This window comes from Trematomus bernacchii, unplaced genomic scaffold (genome assembly GCF_902827165.1).
Source record: "Trematomus bernacchii unplaced genomic scaffold, fTreBer1.1, whole genome shotgun sequence".
In the NCBI taxonomy this organism is placed as follows: domain Eukaryota; kingdom Metazoa; phylum Chordata; class Actinopteri; order Perciformes; family Nototheniidae; genus Trematomus; species Trematomus bernacchii.
The window spans coordinates 13,876,961-13,892,919 of NW_022987582.1; the positions used below are offsets into that span (position 1 = coordinate 13,876,961).

Consider the following 15,959-nt stretch of genomic DNA (forward strand, 5'->3'; position numbering starts at 1 on the left):
GGTTGGGTTTTTCCTGTGGTTCTCTGAAGGGGGATGGAGGAAATCCTCAAAATACTCAAGCAAGGCCTGTCTGTGGTACTCTGCAGTACTGCTTTTCAACCTTGTTTGCACTCTCCGATTGTCAACCCAGGCTCTGGTTTTATACCTCCCATTTCTAGCCAAACCCTGGCTTTGTAATGGACAGCCCAATTCATGTCGTCACCTGTGGAATCTCGAACCTCCGCACCAACTCAGGCTTGACCTGCTGCTCAGATATCTGCCAGCAGCTTGTGAGGAGCAGAGCTTAGTGGCTGACCTCATCACCCATTAGTCTTTCTGTAAAACACAGAGTCTGAACACGTATCAGCCTCCCTTTTATCAGATAGATTTTGCCAGGATTATGGTACATCCACCACCTCAGTGTCTACCCCAGACCTGGGCAGCAGGCAGGCAGGGTCCGGCAGCAGCCAGTAGGTAGAGCAGTGATGTGATGTGCTCTGATGGGACGAGGGACTTTAATTGAACGCTGAGCCGAAGCTGGAGGGTGACCTGATGAGGCCGCGGCTGCAGAGGAACAAAGAGCCCCAGCTACATTTGACATAAATTAGTACTTATTCCTCTGATCTGTTTCCAACATATTAAAACCAAAGTAATCAGAAAAAAAAGAAAATGAAATTAACTTATAGGCTACTTCTGAGGGAAAATAAGGAGGAAGAAGAAAAGGCAGGGGGGCGGGGTTGAAGTCTGGAGTTTACGATTGACATGGCACGGTGATATGAGGGGAGAAACAGTCACTGTTCAGGGGGTTCTTTCCCAACACCCCAAAATGATTATTTGTATATTAATCAGAGATGGCAAAAGTACACACATCCTTTACTCAAGTACAGATACTTGTGTTTAAAAATACTCTGGTAAAAGTAGAAGTACTGACTTATTTACTCAAGTAAAAGTAAAGAAGTATGGGCTTTGAAATACGTAAGTAAAAAGTACCCATAGCTAGCAGCTGTTTTTAAGAGTACCTGACCTCCCTTTATATTAATAGAACAATAATGTCATTGTTAGCTAATGAATGTTTCCATGCTGAACAACGGCAACGTTTTCATTGGTCCCTTTTCTTTAGAGAAGACCAGGAAATGATGGATACACGGATCGTGTTCAAATCAATAGGCGCGCAATGACTCTAAATAATAATAATCACGCCACCAAACACACATTCAAACTAAAGTAACCAGCCTGTTTGGAAAATGTAAGAAGTAGAGAAAGTACAGGTATTTGTGTTAAAAATGTAAGAAGTCAAAGTAAAAAGTCGTCAGAAAAATAAGTAGTGGAGTAAAGTACTGATACCAGAAAAATGTACTTAAGTACAGTAACAAAGTATTTGTACTCCACTACTTCCCACCTCTGATATTAATAACTAACCCTCTTACATTGAAGACAAAGAATCTAAATAAAATAAAATACAGAGACGGTTTTTGATGTATTGAATCACAATATCAGTTTATTCAATATCAAACTTTCATACAATGTCTGCAAGTCTCATTTGAACAGAAACTCCTAATTTTAAACACAAGTTGTGGACCTGCACAAGTATGAGGCGGTTTTCTTCTGATGAACAGGATAAAGAGACTTGTATTATACTGCACAATTTTTGTGAGTATAAACAGATGTTTTTTATTGCTGTTATAAGCATAATTATTCTCTACATTTTGACCCTAGATCTTGCAGCAGTGTGGAATCAGTCCCCTGAGCAATCCATCTCTACTAAGCTGCTATTTTCATGTTGAAATCAAATAACAGCACCAAAATATTGTATTTTCTATTACCAACTGTATGAAGCCTCACTCAAAATGCTAACACAATTTGACCTCCTACGTGTTTTTTGTATTGTATTCAGCTAAAAACAGCTAAGGAAAACCTAAAATAGAGATGGAAATCCTTTGTTTCAGAGTTATTGATTTCACTTAGTCTTTACAATTAAATATAAATATGAACAATAATGTGGGGGTTTCCTTGGCTGCTTGGAGGATACTGTTTGCTATAAACAGAAATGGCATTCACACATATTTACTCATGCATCATAAAAGTCAATAATACTTCAGTCTCCTATGTGACATGATTCAGAATCAACAGCTAGGTTCTAAGTTTTGTAAGGCACTTGGATAAATTATAAATCCTGATTAAACTCATCTCTGGAATGTCATTTGTGTGGTCTGTATGGACTTTCAGATCAAGTCATAAAAGGGAAAGTTAAAAGAGAACAAAGTCCATGGCCGTGGTCGACTTACAGAGGCATTCTTCTCAGTTGAAAACAACCGCATTCATTATCATGGATGACGGAGGAACCTGTTAATGGTCCCTGGAGGGTGGGTGGCAAATTCATACTGGGACACAGTGGATATTAGACATGGCCCTTCAACACCGTAGATCATCTTAGTCCCAACGGCTGTCACCTCAGCCGGCCACCCTATGCTTATTTATAGAAGAAATATATTCAGACAAATGTTTTCTCATGTCCTTTTTAATAGAACCGACGGCCATTGTCCATAAATTGCAATGGTGGGATGCAGCTAAGGGAAATGACTCAAGTATTGTATTAAAATAACACTTTGAGCTACTTTACTTGGGCAATTTCTTCCACATTATACTTCTACTCCACTACATGTTAAAGGTAAATATGATACCTTTTACTCTATTATATTTATTTGGCAACTTAAGTTACTTTGAATTTTTTGATTATTAACACATTCTAATAACTTATTATACAAAGTGTTTATTATTGATTGAGCTACCCATCAATCAATTCATACAATAAATAATACAAATTACATACACTTTTACCAGCTGCAATAATGAAATGATAAACACATTCAAGGAACCATAACTGTAATCCAGGAATATATAATGTATATGATTCTGGAATGGGCTACTATGTAGAATGAGTACTATACTTTTTGCCCTTGAAGTATGTTTTCAGTACTATTTCTGTACTATAAAAATGGAATGAAGTTAGATATTGAATGCAAGACTTTTACACAGTCGTATTGCTACTTGTACTTAAAGGGGCCCTATTATGCACATTTTTAGGTTCATATTTGTATTTTTTGTCTCTACTGTGACATGTTTACATGCTTTAATGTTCAAGAAGCTCTTAATTTCTCTCATACTGCCTGTGCTGCAGCACCTCTTTTCACCCTCTGTCTGAAACCAGAGCCCAGTCTGCTCTGATTGGTTAGCTGGTCGGCTCTGTTGCGATTGGTCAGCAGCTCAATGTGTGTGAAATGTCCGGCCCCTTAGCATATCACGTACAATGTGTTGGAGCGCTAGCCAATAGGAGCGCCAGTGTTGCGTAGTGATGTCACTATGTTGGTGGAGTAAACAAAGGACTACAATGGAGGCGTTTCAGGCATGGGGGGAGTTTGTGGGAGAGAAACTCCCTCAGGAGAGAACTTTGTGATGTTAGCCTTGGCAGACCATTTACATGCACAAAAATCCATTTAACACACTACAGAAAAGGGAAAAGCCCCCCTTCCTCCATTTATAAATTGTAAAAAATTAAATACAAAACACACTCTGAATATCAGTGTTAATCAAAAATGATAATAGTATTTATTGAATGAGTTTGGCAACAACTGCAGATGCATCTATGACAAACAAAATATTTAATAATTACAACACATGATCCGAAATGCTGAACTATCTGTATTATGAGATGGATGGCTTCATTGTATTTTACAATCATACACAGTGGAGTAGTCATTTGCATAGTCTGGAAACAGAATCTCTATTCATCGTATATTCATGATTGTAGTATGGTTTACAACAATCACTGGTGATATATGTGTCTATTTAAAAGTTGTTATCAGTTTTAAAAGATAAAGAAATTAATGTACAAGTAACTTCAAGTGACATTGCAGTATTTTTTAATACAATCAGCAGCAGAGAAGTGTTCTGGGCCCTCCTATTTCAGTCTTTGGGATTCACAGACAAGATTTTCTTTTTAGAACTGGCTCTTAAAACAACAGAAAAAATAAGGAACCTTTTAAAACCCCTCCTTGTTACGCACTCTCACTTGATCTTGAGTGAAGGCTTTAAATATATTTATTTTTCTTTATCCTCAGATCAGTCCTGCTGCTCATTTTTTGACCAGTCTTGCCATCCACCCAGGTAATTATGAACACTGAAAGGGAGAGAAAAGGGAAGAAAGTGAATGAAATGTTGCATAAACACAGGTGACTCAAAAAGAAAACTGCACTAGTTTTACTTTTCCTGGATCAACATTGTATTATGCTGCATTTAAAGGAATATATTGTTAGCATTTTGAGCTAATTACCCTTTTTTCACTTCTTTACAGTCAGACACCGGCTGTGCCGAAACTATGAAAAGAGCATTGCATGACCTCATGCACAGATCAGTAACCTCAAGTTGGTGAGACTTATCACTGGCTCACTATGAAATGTCAGATATGAACTTCATAACATTTTACTGGTACACTAGCCTTTGCCTGTGATAAAAAAATTGTTTTAACAAGAAACAACAAACCTTATTTATTGTACATGGCTAGAATACTTTGGTCATTTATTGATTTAACGATGAGGTGAGAAGTAATTATTTTTGACAGATTTATGGCAGGGAAACATGTCTCACTCTTTGTATCCCAGGGAGGCGGCTGTGTCCAGGGCGTTTTTGCTCCTGATCCCTGCCAGACAGGTGAACACGATGTTATCTGTCTGCTGGGGCATTTCACCTCCGTACTTTTCATTGAACTCTTCTGCATCCAGCTGGAGGGCATTCCCCACCTGTGCCACTGCAAAATCAAACCAGCACAAACAAATGTAGTATTAGAAGTAGTATTTTAAATATATGTTATTAGGTAAAACCAAACTTGAATGGGTCTGGGAACAATTGTGAGTAAAATCAGAATGTCAACCATTAGGAACGTTTTTAAGTAGACTTCTAAACTGGGAATGTAGTATTGTCTTTCCATATTATGTTTCCTTAATTAAGGGCCTGCTATTATAAACTGAGACTGAGGAAACCAAGCAGCTACAACAGAGCCCTGGGTGTGGGTGCTGATGTATAAATGTTTTGTGTGATGATTTAGGACATTTTTAATGACCCCTGATAACATACTAGTAACACAGTGGTTCTCAACCTAGGGGATGGGACTCCCAAGGGGGAGTACACAGCACTGCACACTGAAATGTAGAGTCTGTATTTAACCCATCCATGTATTAGGAGGAGTGGAAAGCTACAGCGTCCACAGAGTAGTGACAGGGTGTGGTGCCTTGCTCAACGACGAGGTGAACTCGCAAAGTAACAGTGCACACTCCATAATACTTGGTCCGTTCTGAGACTTGAAGTTATTGTTATAATTTGTGCTTGGATGTGGGTCTTAGAATAATCATATACCAACTAATTTAACCACTTGCCAGCATAAAGTGCATCTATTTATGCACACAGATTATGAGCTATCACTGCGTTTTGAAGTGTGGGGACGCCACCTGGAGGAGTAGGGATCTGACGTTATATTCATGCCAACCTAACACACATTTTCTGATTATTTTAGGAAGTGTAACACTCACGGGGGACGTTAATTGACCCGGGGATGGAGCCATACTCCCTGAGCTCCCATGGCTCCCTCACATCTATTACCACAGCCTTCCTGCCAGACAGGAGCTGCTTCAGCTGCTCATAACTCACATCTGTGCTCGGTGGCGCTGAACTGAACCCGCGGAGCAGCAACTCTGTGTCTGAAAGCAAAACCAGAGGTGGAAGAAGCACTATAGTGAAAGAGGCAATATCAACTTTTGAAAATACTCTTACAAGTAAAAGTCCTGCTTCAAAGTCCTACAAGTACAAAAGTGTTGATATCAAAATATGTACTTAAATTACCAAAACTAAAAGTACCTAGTATCTTAACCTTACATTATATTGCAATGTTTATTAATTGATTTATGTTTTGTAAATAATGACTGCATCTGTTAAGTAACTAACTTCCAAAACGTAGTTGAGTAATACGTTTAAAGTAGTATTAAATGAAAAGGCTCAGTTAAATGCAAGTACCTCCAAAATGAACTTTAGAATAGTATGAGTAAATGTACTTCATAACATTGCACCATTGAGCAAAACAGACAGCATACGCATACCATACACATGAACATTTTCATAACATTATAGTGAGTCACGAGCCAACCAGCTGACATTTAAATGGACAGGAGCCTAGACATGGGAGAACTTGTTAGGAAATAGTACACCGTTAATGTAGTAATAATAATAATAATATAATGTAAAGCTCACGTTTGCAATCGTGGTGGGTGTTGACAAGGCTGGACACAGAGCTTCGTCCTCCAGGCAGGACGGTACTGTTCCATAACAGCTTCGGAACAACTGCTGCAAACCTCCAACACCTTCTGAGAGCCATGAGTGAACAGTTACACCCTGGCTTACACTTTATATTAACACTTCGTCAACATAAAACCCTAATTACGCAATTATACAGCGAGCTACAGCTACTAAAATTCTAACTGCTCACCCTGCCAACAAGGACATGCGCATGCGCATGCGCAGAAGTACGGATACGGATCACTTCAAGGTCTAAAATACCCTCTCCCAGAGTAAACGGCTCTGCCCTCTCCTAACCTGCTCTTATCAAAGTTATTGTACCTAATATATCAAAGGTCAAACTATTACCAACACACGTCAGTGCTATGTTCTCTAAGGGGCAATAACTTTTGCACCAAAGTTTGATCGAAGAGATAATATAAGATATATTAAATAATGCACATGGTCGTAGGAAATCCGGCAGAGCTCACTCCACATAGGTCCATTTATTTAATATCAAGAGTTATCATAATACTTCCATCATTGCATATGCCGCTCTTAGGTGCATGCATGGCTTTTTTTCTGAACACTAATTTAACAATGAGTTTTGAAGATACCACTAATTTCACATCAAATAAACAGAAATACTTGACATAATAATTCAGTTTGCACTTATAGTACGACACATAAGGACACCAAGACCGGTGTCTTTAAATAGAACATACGAACAAACCAATCCCCATAGTTCCATGGTTTTAAAACGTTGGAAAGGCTCCTGAATGCATCAGAAACTGGTACGCTTTGCCTTTTGCTAAGACATTTCCCATTGAACGTGAATGCAGCATTAGGCCAAGCTGAGTTGCCGTAGTGCGTCACATGTTGACTAGGACTGCCAGTTGATGCAACCGAAAGCTTAAACAGTTTTAGAGAGTCAAAGGCCAAAACGAACAATTATTAAGAAAATGATGCTGTTATTATCGGTACTCTGTAGTTTGCACTGAAATGTCTTAACATCTCCGTTTATTGTTGGATAAAACACACGTGTTAATGTTGTATTTATTCTGACAAGCTAATGTAGCTAGCCTGTTTGCTAGCCAGGAAGAGTTGACATCTCACTGTTGGCTTCAGGTTAGCTAACACAGTCAACATAGGAGCTAATATTAAGAGGTGAGTTCATACAGCTTTGCCAAATACAACTGTGGGGAAGTTAGTTATTTATTGTTTCAATGTAGGTCCTCTCATGCTCATCTACATTGGACTATCGAGACTGCTTGGGGCTTCATAACCAGACACTACTATGTAACGTTTGTTATCTCTTAACATGGTATCATATTTTATTTGGCTAGCTATATTTATTCTTAGTGACGTACTATGAACTATTTGGACAGTTGCATATTTAGTTGTTTTGGCTTTAGTAAACAATGGTTTTGAAATAGTAATGTGGCTAGGGATAAGTGATTTTTGAGCTTTAAGGGTGCTTTGGGGTGCTACAATGTATTTAGGGATGACAGTGTATAAACAGTTTTAAACAGACTCGTCCTCCAACATTTGAGGACGATTTTTTTGGATATCTATCTTCGACGTATTACCTACTATATAATTATAAGGTCCAAACAGTGGAATATTCTTATCAGGCAAAGTCATCCAGTCCACCTAAGAAGTGTTTAACCAGTTAAATACCAAACTGAGGTTGTAAAACCCCTGAAACCAGCATGAATTAAAATGTCAGCAGTTAATCAACAAGGAAAATAGAAATATCTGTTGATGTCATTAGGAGGTAGAGCTAAGAAAGTCATTGGTTACATTGACATTTTATACATTTTATTTGAAATTCAGTTTCTTAAAAGTCAGGACTATGCATTAAAAGAGATCAGATTTAATCAGGTGCCAAGTAAATACCCTCAAAACAACACATTAGGTTGGCTTGCAACCACTGATTCTTTTTAGATCTACTGTGCCAAGTGCAAAAGGCAACCATAAACATGTTAATGTACATATCTTTTTGATTGCCCTCTAGCTAGCTTTCAATATATTGTGTGCTCCAATAAGTACAATTATCATGGCAGGTGTAGCCTTGTGCAAGTGTTGCTACATTCAAGTACTTGTTGAAACACATGTTAAGATAGTTTGTTTACTTAAAGTAACATCTATGTTTGCCCTTCATTTTTTTATTCAGATGCGGCTAAAGGACCCCTTCTCTTTGAAAGCCGCCGATATGACTAAGCGGACTAATAAACCGAGGAAACCTCGAGATGAGGAGTCATCAGATGAAGTCAGCGGTAAGTCACTGAAACAGCACAGGGCACCAGACTGTTGACATTGGGGCTGTATATTTACTTTTGTAAAAATGTTCACCAAGTTTATTAAAACATTTACTAAGTATATTAATCCCCTGCCCTTTACTAATTAAAGTATTTAAACACAGCATTGGTTTCAACTAAACTGCAATCGTTTAAAAAAAAAAAAAAATCAGTTTATTGTCTAGATAATATAATAATGATACATTTGTCCTACTTGAGCAGGACAACAATCTGTATGAATACCCATAATGGCATGTGTACCTTACAATGGATTTTATTAAGGTACTTGTCTTTCTGATTTTGTGGGGATGTCCCATCTCATGTTATTCATTGTAGGTGCTGTGCACATCGTCCCCCTTTCAAAACATAATCACTGAGAATTGTACAAATATTCCTAAAAGTTTTTTTTAAAGCTACATTTGAAAGTGTAAATGTGTCATTACAGCATATTTTTTTTTAAACCAGGGTTGACATGCCAGCATGTGAGTAAAGCAGTGGACCTGAGCTCAGTGAAGAAGTCGGTGCTCTCCAACGTGTGGGTGGTGTGCTCTGAGTGCCTAAAGGAGAGGACCATGATCGATGAAGAGCCAGCAGCATCCCATGACATCCTTGTGTGCTTAAAGTGTGGCTTCCAGGTAACAAATATTTGTAATTGTATTTTTCAATAGTAATCAGTGCAAACTAGGGCTGCACAATGACGTTGGTGTGTCATTGGTATCTCCAGATTAAGGCTTTAAAGTAATAAATATTAAGTCCACTATGACAGGATGACAAAATGTGCTTGTTGAACCAGACTGTTGCAGAAGTGCGTGCAAACACAAGTATGTCTGCTCCGTTGTTGACAGCTCAATGCACATTTTTAAATTATCCCTGTGGACAAAGATTAAATAGTTTTGCAACGTGTGAAATTTGCCAAATGTCCCTAGTGCTGCCTTTTAAAAAAAATGTTATAAAAAAATGGCATGCTGTACATTAACCTTAATGGAAGTAGTTTTCTTATTTTGTCTGAGAATATTATGATAAACTTGTTAACAAAGATTTTTATCTTTAAACAAAATAAAATGTTCTTTCTTACAGGGCTGTAACCAGTCTGGGGTCCAGCACTCTGAAAAGCACCACCAAGCTTTCAATCCGGAGTCTCACTGCATCACCATCAGCCTGAGCACGTGGAAGGCCTGGTGAGAAACCTCAAACTGCATTTATTGTCAACTTTATAAAAAAACAAGCCTATACACACTGCCAATGTGTGTAACCTGGCTATGACACACGTCAAGATGCCTCCAGTGGGTGGCTTTACATAAAAAAAAATGGCATTGTGTTTTCTATACATATTTCCAGACCTATATATCATTTACCATATTATATTTTATTGTGCTTGTGAATTGTTCTCCACTTGAGCCACATTCTGTACTCAAATAATAGTTCAATAGTTTCTTGAAGGTTTTTATTTCCCACAGAAACTTAAATTCCTGTTTGTCTCATTGTGTCAGGTGTTATGAATGTAATGAGGAGCTCTCCACTCACTGCAACAAGAAGGCTTTGGCTCAGACGCTGGACTTTTTACAAAAGCACTCCGTCAAGGCTACATCAGGTAATGTGTTCCTCAACACGGCAAAATCCTGGAGGTCTAGCCCTTTACTGATGAAAGCTTTGGTTACAGACAATGCATCTTCACTTCAGGGATGTAAACTAAAGTGTTTTTAATTTAAACAACCTTGTCAGTCAAAGTAGAAAACGAGTGGCCTCTGACACGGACAACCTGTAACGGTACTCATGTTGAGATTATTGAGATAATGGTACATCATTTTGTATAATATGTGTCTGCACTGCCTATACACCAGAGCACAATCATTGTCTAGCTGACTATGAATGGAATATGAATGAAAGGAATGGAAGGAATGGTAATAACTGGTCATATAGTTTCAAATGTTTTACTGTCAGTGATCCACCCATCTGACTGCAGTACACATGCTCCCCCTGGTGGTAGTGGTCATCTGAATCCTTGGATCTTACCTGTCATTCTCAGTATAGAGGCAGCTAACATGTGCGTTATGAGGGAATATTGCAGTGTGAACCCCCCGGTAATAGGGGTGTTATTTCTTATGAATGGATACTTCTCTTTATGCTGAGGGCTTGCAGTTTTTCTTTAATGCCTTCTTATGGGTATAAAATGAGCAACAGAACGCGGTTTATTGCTTCGGCTTTCACCTAAATGAAATTTGCATTGATGCATAACATAAACCTAGTTATAGGGAATTCAATTATAATAACTACGAAAAACAAGAAACTAAATATAGACTAGAAGAAATGTGCAAATAAAAGTAGGAAAAATATACTAAATATGTACAATATATGTGAAATAAAATGAAAGATGAATGGAAGAAAATTGCAATAGGAATATGATCAAATATGTCAAATATAATTGTGAGTTCCTAGTTGTAGTTTTGTCCACCATGTTAGCATCTTGGCCATAAGGGAACTGAGTAACTGTCATAAAAAAAGTAAAAAGAAATACATTTCATATTCTGTACACAGTGAGATCAAGTGAAGTAATTCACTTTAAAAAGTATTTGAGTTGTGTTGCAGCAGGTTGCATTCATATTAATATTTGACAGCCTGTCTGCCTACTATTAGATTATGTCCTCTCACTTCACTCAGGCCACCTGAGCTATCCTTGCCAGGTCAGTCAACCATATAGATATTCTACCCCCGCCCCTCGACCCCTTTCCATACTTACACACTCCCACACCTTCTGTTCCTGCCTCCCTGCTCCTCCCTTACGTTGTGCTGGCATGTTGAGAGGCCTCCTAACAGGCTGTAGCTGTAGCTGATCAGGGTGGTGGGCATCGCCACTCTCAGTCCCACTGACCGCCTCAGCCCAGTGGCCAGAGGCCAGTGAAGCTGGTCCCCAATCAGTCTCTCAGCCACATATTTAGAGTTTGTGGGATTAATGCCACAGCAATCCACCCCCCACCCTCACCCTGCACACTGCATCACTGCACACATTAGCGGAATTAAGGCGCCTGAGCGATGCTTCCCGGCTGGGTTCCCTGAAGAACAAGAGCAGCTGCGTGGGGTTCAGCAGCCACTGCTCTGACGTTCTTTTGTCTTTCCATCGCTATCTGTTTCCGTCCCTCGCCTCCTCCGCCGTGCCGCTCTGTGTCTCACCACCTCTGGGCCTGTGTGCTGCACTAGTGGGAGCCAGGGTCCTCAACAAGTCAGTGCGACTGGATCCTAACAGCTGGAGCGCACTAACTCTCAGCGGACACACACAGACTGTGGAAAACATAATTCAACTCAAGCAAATACACTTTTTTCTTTCGATCTGTTTTACACCTTTTTTTTGTAGCTTCTACAAACGGTTTTATGTTTCAGAAAGAGTCAGAACAAGGTGAATTTTAATGAAATAATGTGTTCTTCGCAACAGAGAGCATACGCTGTTCCTGAAACAGAGTCTTTTATTTGTGCAGTACATTGCAAACCTGAGGAATTTGCACATTCTTTGAGTAAGTTGTGTTTTTCGAGGCCACACCAAAGCACAGAGCAGCGTTTTAGGGACAGGACCTCAAAGTACAATAAATTGAATATCAAACATATTCATTCAAGTTAAATTCACCCATTACTAATAATTCTGCTCTGAATTATGCTTTTTCTTTATTACAATATGTTGTATTTTAAAGCCTAACCTACAAAGAAGGGTTTTCTATGTTAGTATATCTGTGCTGCTACCTGTGATCCACGTTGGTGGGAATCGAGCTGGACAGTCGCTTCCTACAGCTTCCCCTTTGCCCCTTTAAATTACCTGTCACCTCTGCTGCCACCCAATTGTTCCACACCGGTCGGCCAAATTGGTATGGAAGCGGGCAGCCATTGTTGCGGCAAAAAAGGTGGTCGTTGTCTGTCGAGGAGCTTGTGAAATTGCATTTCAGTATGAAGGCCATCTTTTCGGTAGCTGCCGCTGTTGTATGGTTTCTCCCATAGACCCAACGCACAAAAGAGCCCCGGCAAGGATCTTTTTTTTTTAAGAATCTATAATAATTTTGTACAACAACAGCTCAGGGTAGAAAGAAAGTCGATTAACTGTGCTCTCTCACCATCAAGGCTTTCAGCTCAAGTGCCAGAGTCCCAGTAAAAAGCGAGTTGACCTCAGGGAGCTAGGATCCAGCTTGTTACACAGACAGCTGGGGAGGCTTTGTGGAGCAAATTAAAATGTTGGTTCTGAATAGGCACCAAAGACTTTTTGTCATTGAACTCTGTCAATTCGGTGTTGTTTTATGGTAGCGATTGTTATTGGTACTGTATCATTATATAACAAAACTGTGTATCTTAATTTTGAATTTAATTTCACAGCTAAAACATTCTGTTACGTAAATCTTGACTGTTAGGCAGTATTGTATGTCTATTTTAAAAGTGAAGTATTAACCAGTGTCTATCACCTAATATTGTCTGGATGTTCTAGCTTTTGTGCCCTTTCCTTGAGATTTGAAAAATGCTGACAGACTTGCACATTCTTTGTATTATTTATTAACGCAAGGATTATGGAGCTATATCAGGGTCATAAGTTTTGATCATTCAAAAAAATACAATTTATTTGAAAGTTCAAGTTTTTAACCTGAACTTTGAAAAATACAATGATGTATTCAAAATAAAAATAAGTATTTGAAATAATTTTCTACCAAAGAGTAGTTTGGCATCCTGAGTGACAGCCCTCCCTCTGTCATGTTGCCTTCATGGATGGAAGGTAGCGCAATAAATATAACTCAACACTTTCTATACACAATACTCCCGTGATTGGTGGTAAACAAAACTGATACCAGCGTCAAAGTTCCGTTAAAGGGGACCTATCATGCAAAATGCACTTTTGTACGTCTTTTATACATGAATATGTGTCCCCGGTGTTCCAGGGAACTCACCAAGTGTCAGAAAACACAACCCTCTCTATTTTCCTCCATACCCAAATCTCTAAAAACGGGACTGCAACGGATCTGATAAAAACTGATCCAGATTTGAACACGTTACTGACGTCAGGACGGTGGCGCTACGGCTATTGGGCCAACTCTCCACCTATCAGGGGAATGTGGGGTTGGGCCATGGCCGGCCATTGCCGCTCGAAAGCGCTGTATATGGCATATGTAGTACATATGCCAGGCCTGTAAGTGGCGCTGTAGTCTGCCACAAAAGCAGCGAAGAAGACTTCCCGCGCATGGTTGCCATGGTTTCCCTTCTGTTTATTCTCCGCTGTGGCTTTTTTTCTCCATCCCCGAGGCAAGCGTTTGCTCCCGCTGCTGTAATTCAATGCAATCCCTCCCCGTCGAGGCAAGCACTGTAATTCTCTCCGGTTAGTCCACCAGCAGATGACAAACACCCACCTCTCCGCCTCTTCCAAGGAACGAGGGGACCGTGCGGCAGAGTTTCAGTTAGGTTTTCTTTCGCCGGTCAAGATGTCCGTTAAAGTTTAAATCTTCCGGACAAAATTAGAAAAGTGCCGGTCAAAGGTCTTCTTTGTTATTTATTGAGCTTTAAAACAAATGAATAACGACTCTATATAATAATATAATAAAACACGGAGGACGGAGATCTATCTTTCTCCCCCTCTTCTGACTTGATCAGAGCACGCTCCCCTCTCCTGCAGGGGGGCGTGGTCAGCTGTAGCCCCCTGCAAAAACATGGCTGGAGAACAGCAAATAGAGCGAAATGAGGCATGGCTAAAATGCATGATCTGTTTGGTATTTTGAAAACAGAAACCTATAAATATACCTTATATAGGTATGGCCCTACAATATATCATTTAAATATAGCATGATAGGTGTCCTTTAAGCGAGCTGTTGAGCATCGTAGTTGGCAACAATCGCGGTATAAGAGCAATAAACTGCTGGGATGTGAAATTACATATCCGCAATTAAGCGTTGTCCTTCCCCACTTCCACATAGCTCCGTGAACGCAGCATAGTTTTGGCTTGGCTTTTGCGATCAGAATCAGAATAGAGAGGCGAAGTCCCTCCTTTTCCGGTGGAACTCCATGGGACCTTATTTCGGAAAAATTATGTATTGAAGTCAATGGCGAGAGAAAGATTATCTTTCGATCCCGTTTGAATTGTGCCACAAATTACACATATGATGTTTGTCAATTTAAAAGATAATTTTGCAAGTAAAAAGAAAAAAAAAATGCCGTAAAACTGTGAAGTAACACTTTTTTTTTGTGTGAAACCGCTCAATGAACTACATCTCTGGTCTCGCACAACACACGTCACCAACATCAAGATGGCCGTTAGTGGATTGTCCGACCGGCCCACTTCGGTACCGGCCCACCGGGAAAACTCCCGGTATTCCCAATGGCCAGTCCGCCCCTGACTCCTAGTCCTTTCATCAGACGGGAAGCGAAAGCACGAGCAAGACCCATTGCTGGTATCAGGGCCATTTCTTCCTATAGGCGGACTATGCAGATGCATAGGGCCCCCGCGGCCACTAGGGGGCCCCCAAGCTGAAAGTAATTTTTTTTTTAAAATGTTGTATTCATCCAAAAAACAAAAAAAGTATAATTCATACACACAAAGATGAACAAAATTAGTAGAAGCGGGCATTATTGCGTCAAAAACGTATAGAAATGAAGGAGTACAAAGAAATAAAGAAAACAGGAGAAAAAATTAAATAAAAGTTAGGGCAGGAAAACAATAAATGCATATATATACGAAAACTAGATATCGGGTCATTTTCTGCACATGTCAATAGCAGTTTCAACTATCTTTTTTTGGAAATGAAAATACTATATATAAATATATATATATACATGTACTTGGCAAATGAATAATAATAATAATATATGCATAATTGCATATAAACATTGTGAACACTTATTTTCAAGTGACTTTTTTTACATTCATATGTTCACGCTGTGGTTTGGAACTGCTTTTGAATGTTATTAGGCATTTGGAAAATGTTGTGCATAATCGGTACTGTTTTAAGCTGTACTATGCCAACACATTTTAATAGATTGAGTTTTTTTAAATATGGGAGTTGTGTGTTCATATTTACCAACACCACAGACTATTCGTAATACTTTTTTTTGGGATGTTATTATTTTTTGTAGATTTGTTGAGTACGTGTTTCCCCATATTTTCGGAGCAGTATTAAAGGTAAGGGAGAAATAGACTGTTATAAAGAGTATTTTTTCTTCACGAATGTTCTTAGTATGATACAAAATACCTATTGTTTTTGACAGTTTAGTCTGTACATAATTTATATGGTGCTTCCAATTGAGTTTTTCGTCAACAAGCAGTCTTAAAAATGTACATGCACCAACTTTTTCTATCTCGGTATTGCAAATCCGTATAATGCAGTCATTTCTACTCTCAGACTTTGT

The 15,959-nt window shown here is 39.1% G+C and overlaps 2 protein-coding genes across 2 annotated transcripts in view; one reads left to right on the forward strand and one right to left on the reverse strand.

Annotated features, from left to right (window-relative positions):
- Positions 1-3,560: 3,560 nt before the first annotated feature.
- Positions 3,561-6,558, reverse strand: tstd3 (thiosulfate sulfurtransferase like domain containing 3). Its single transcript, XM_034128180.1, has 4 exons — positions 6,277-6,558; positions 5,562-5,729; positions 4,624-4,783; positions 3,561-4,156 (listed from the first exon to the last, which is right to left on the reverse strand). Exons 1-4 carry the CDS (start codon positions 6,398-6,400, stop codon positions 4,099-4,101), a joined length of 510 nt encoding a protein of 169 aa, XP_033984071.1. The 5' UTR covers positions 6,401-6,558; the 3' UTR covers positions 3,561-4,098.
- A 612-nt stretch (positions 6,559-7,170) lies between these two features.
- The window catches only part of usp45 (ubiquitin specific peptidase 45), a 39,593-nt gene continuing 30,804 nt past the window's right edge, over positions 7,171-15,959 (forward strand). The window contains exons 1-5 of the mRNA XM_034127889.1: positions 7,171-7,467; positions 8,477-8,579; positions 9,066-9,235; positions 9,678-9,778; positions 10,091-10,191. Of these exons, the coding sequence (XP_033983780.1) occupies positions 8,477-8,579; positions 9,066-9,235; positions 9,678-9,778; positions 10,091-10,191 (475 nt within the window). The 5' untranslated portion in view covers positions 7,171-7,467. The remainder of the gene's footprint in view (positions 7,468-8,476; positions 8,580-9,065; positions 9,236-9,677; positions 9,779-10,090; positions 10,192-15,959) is intronic.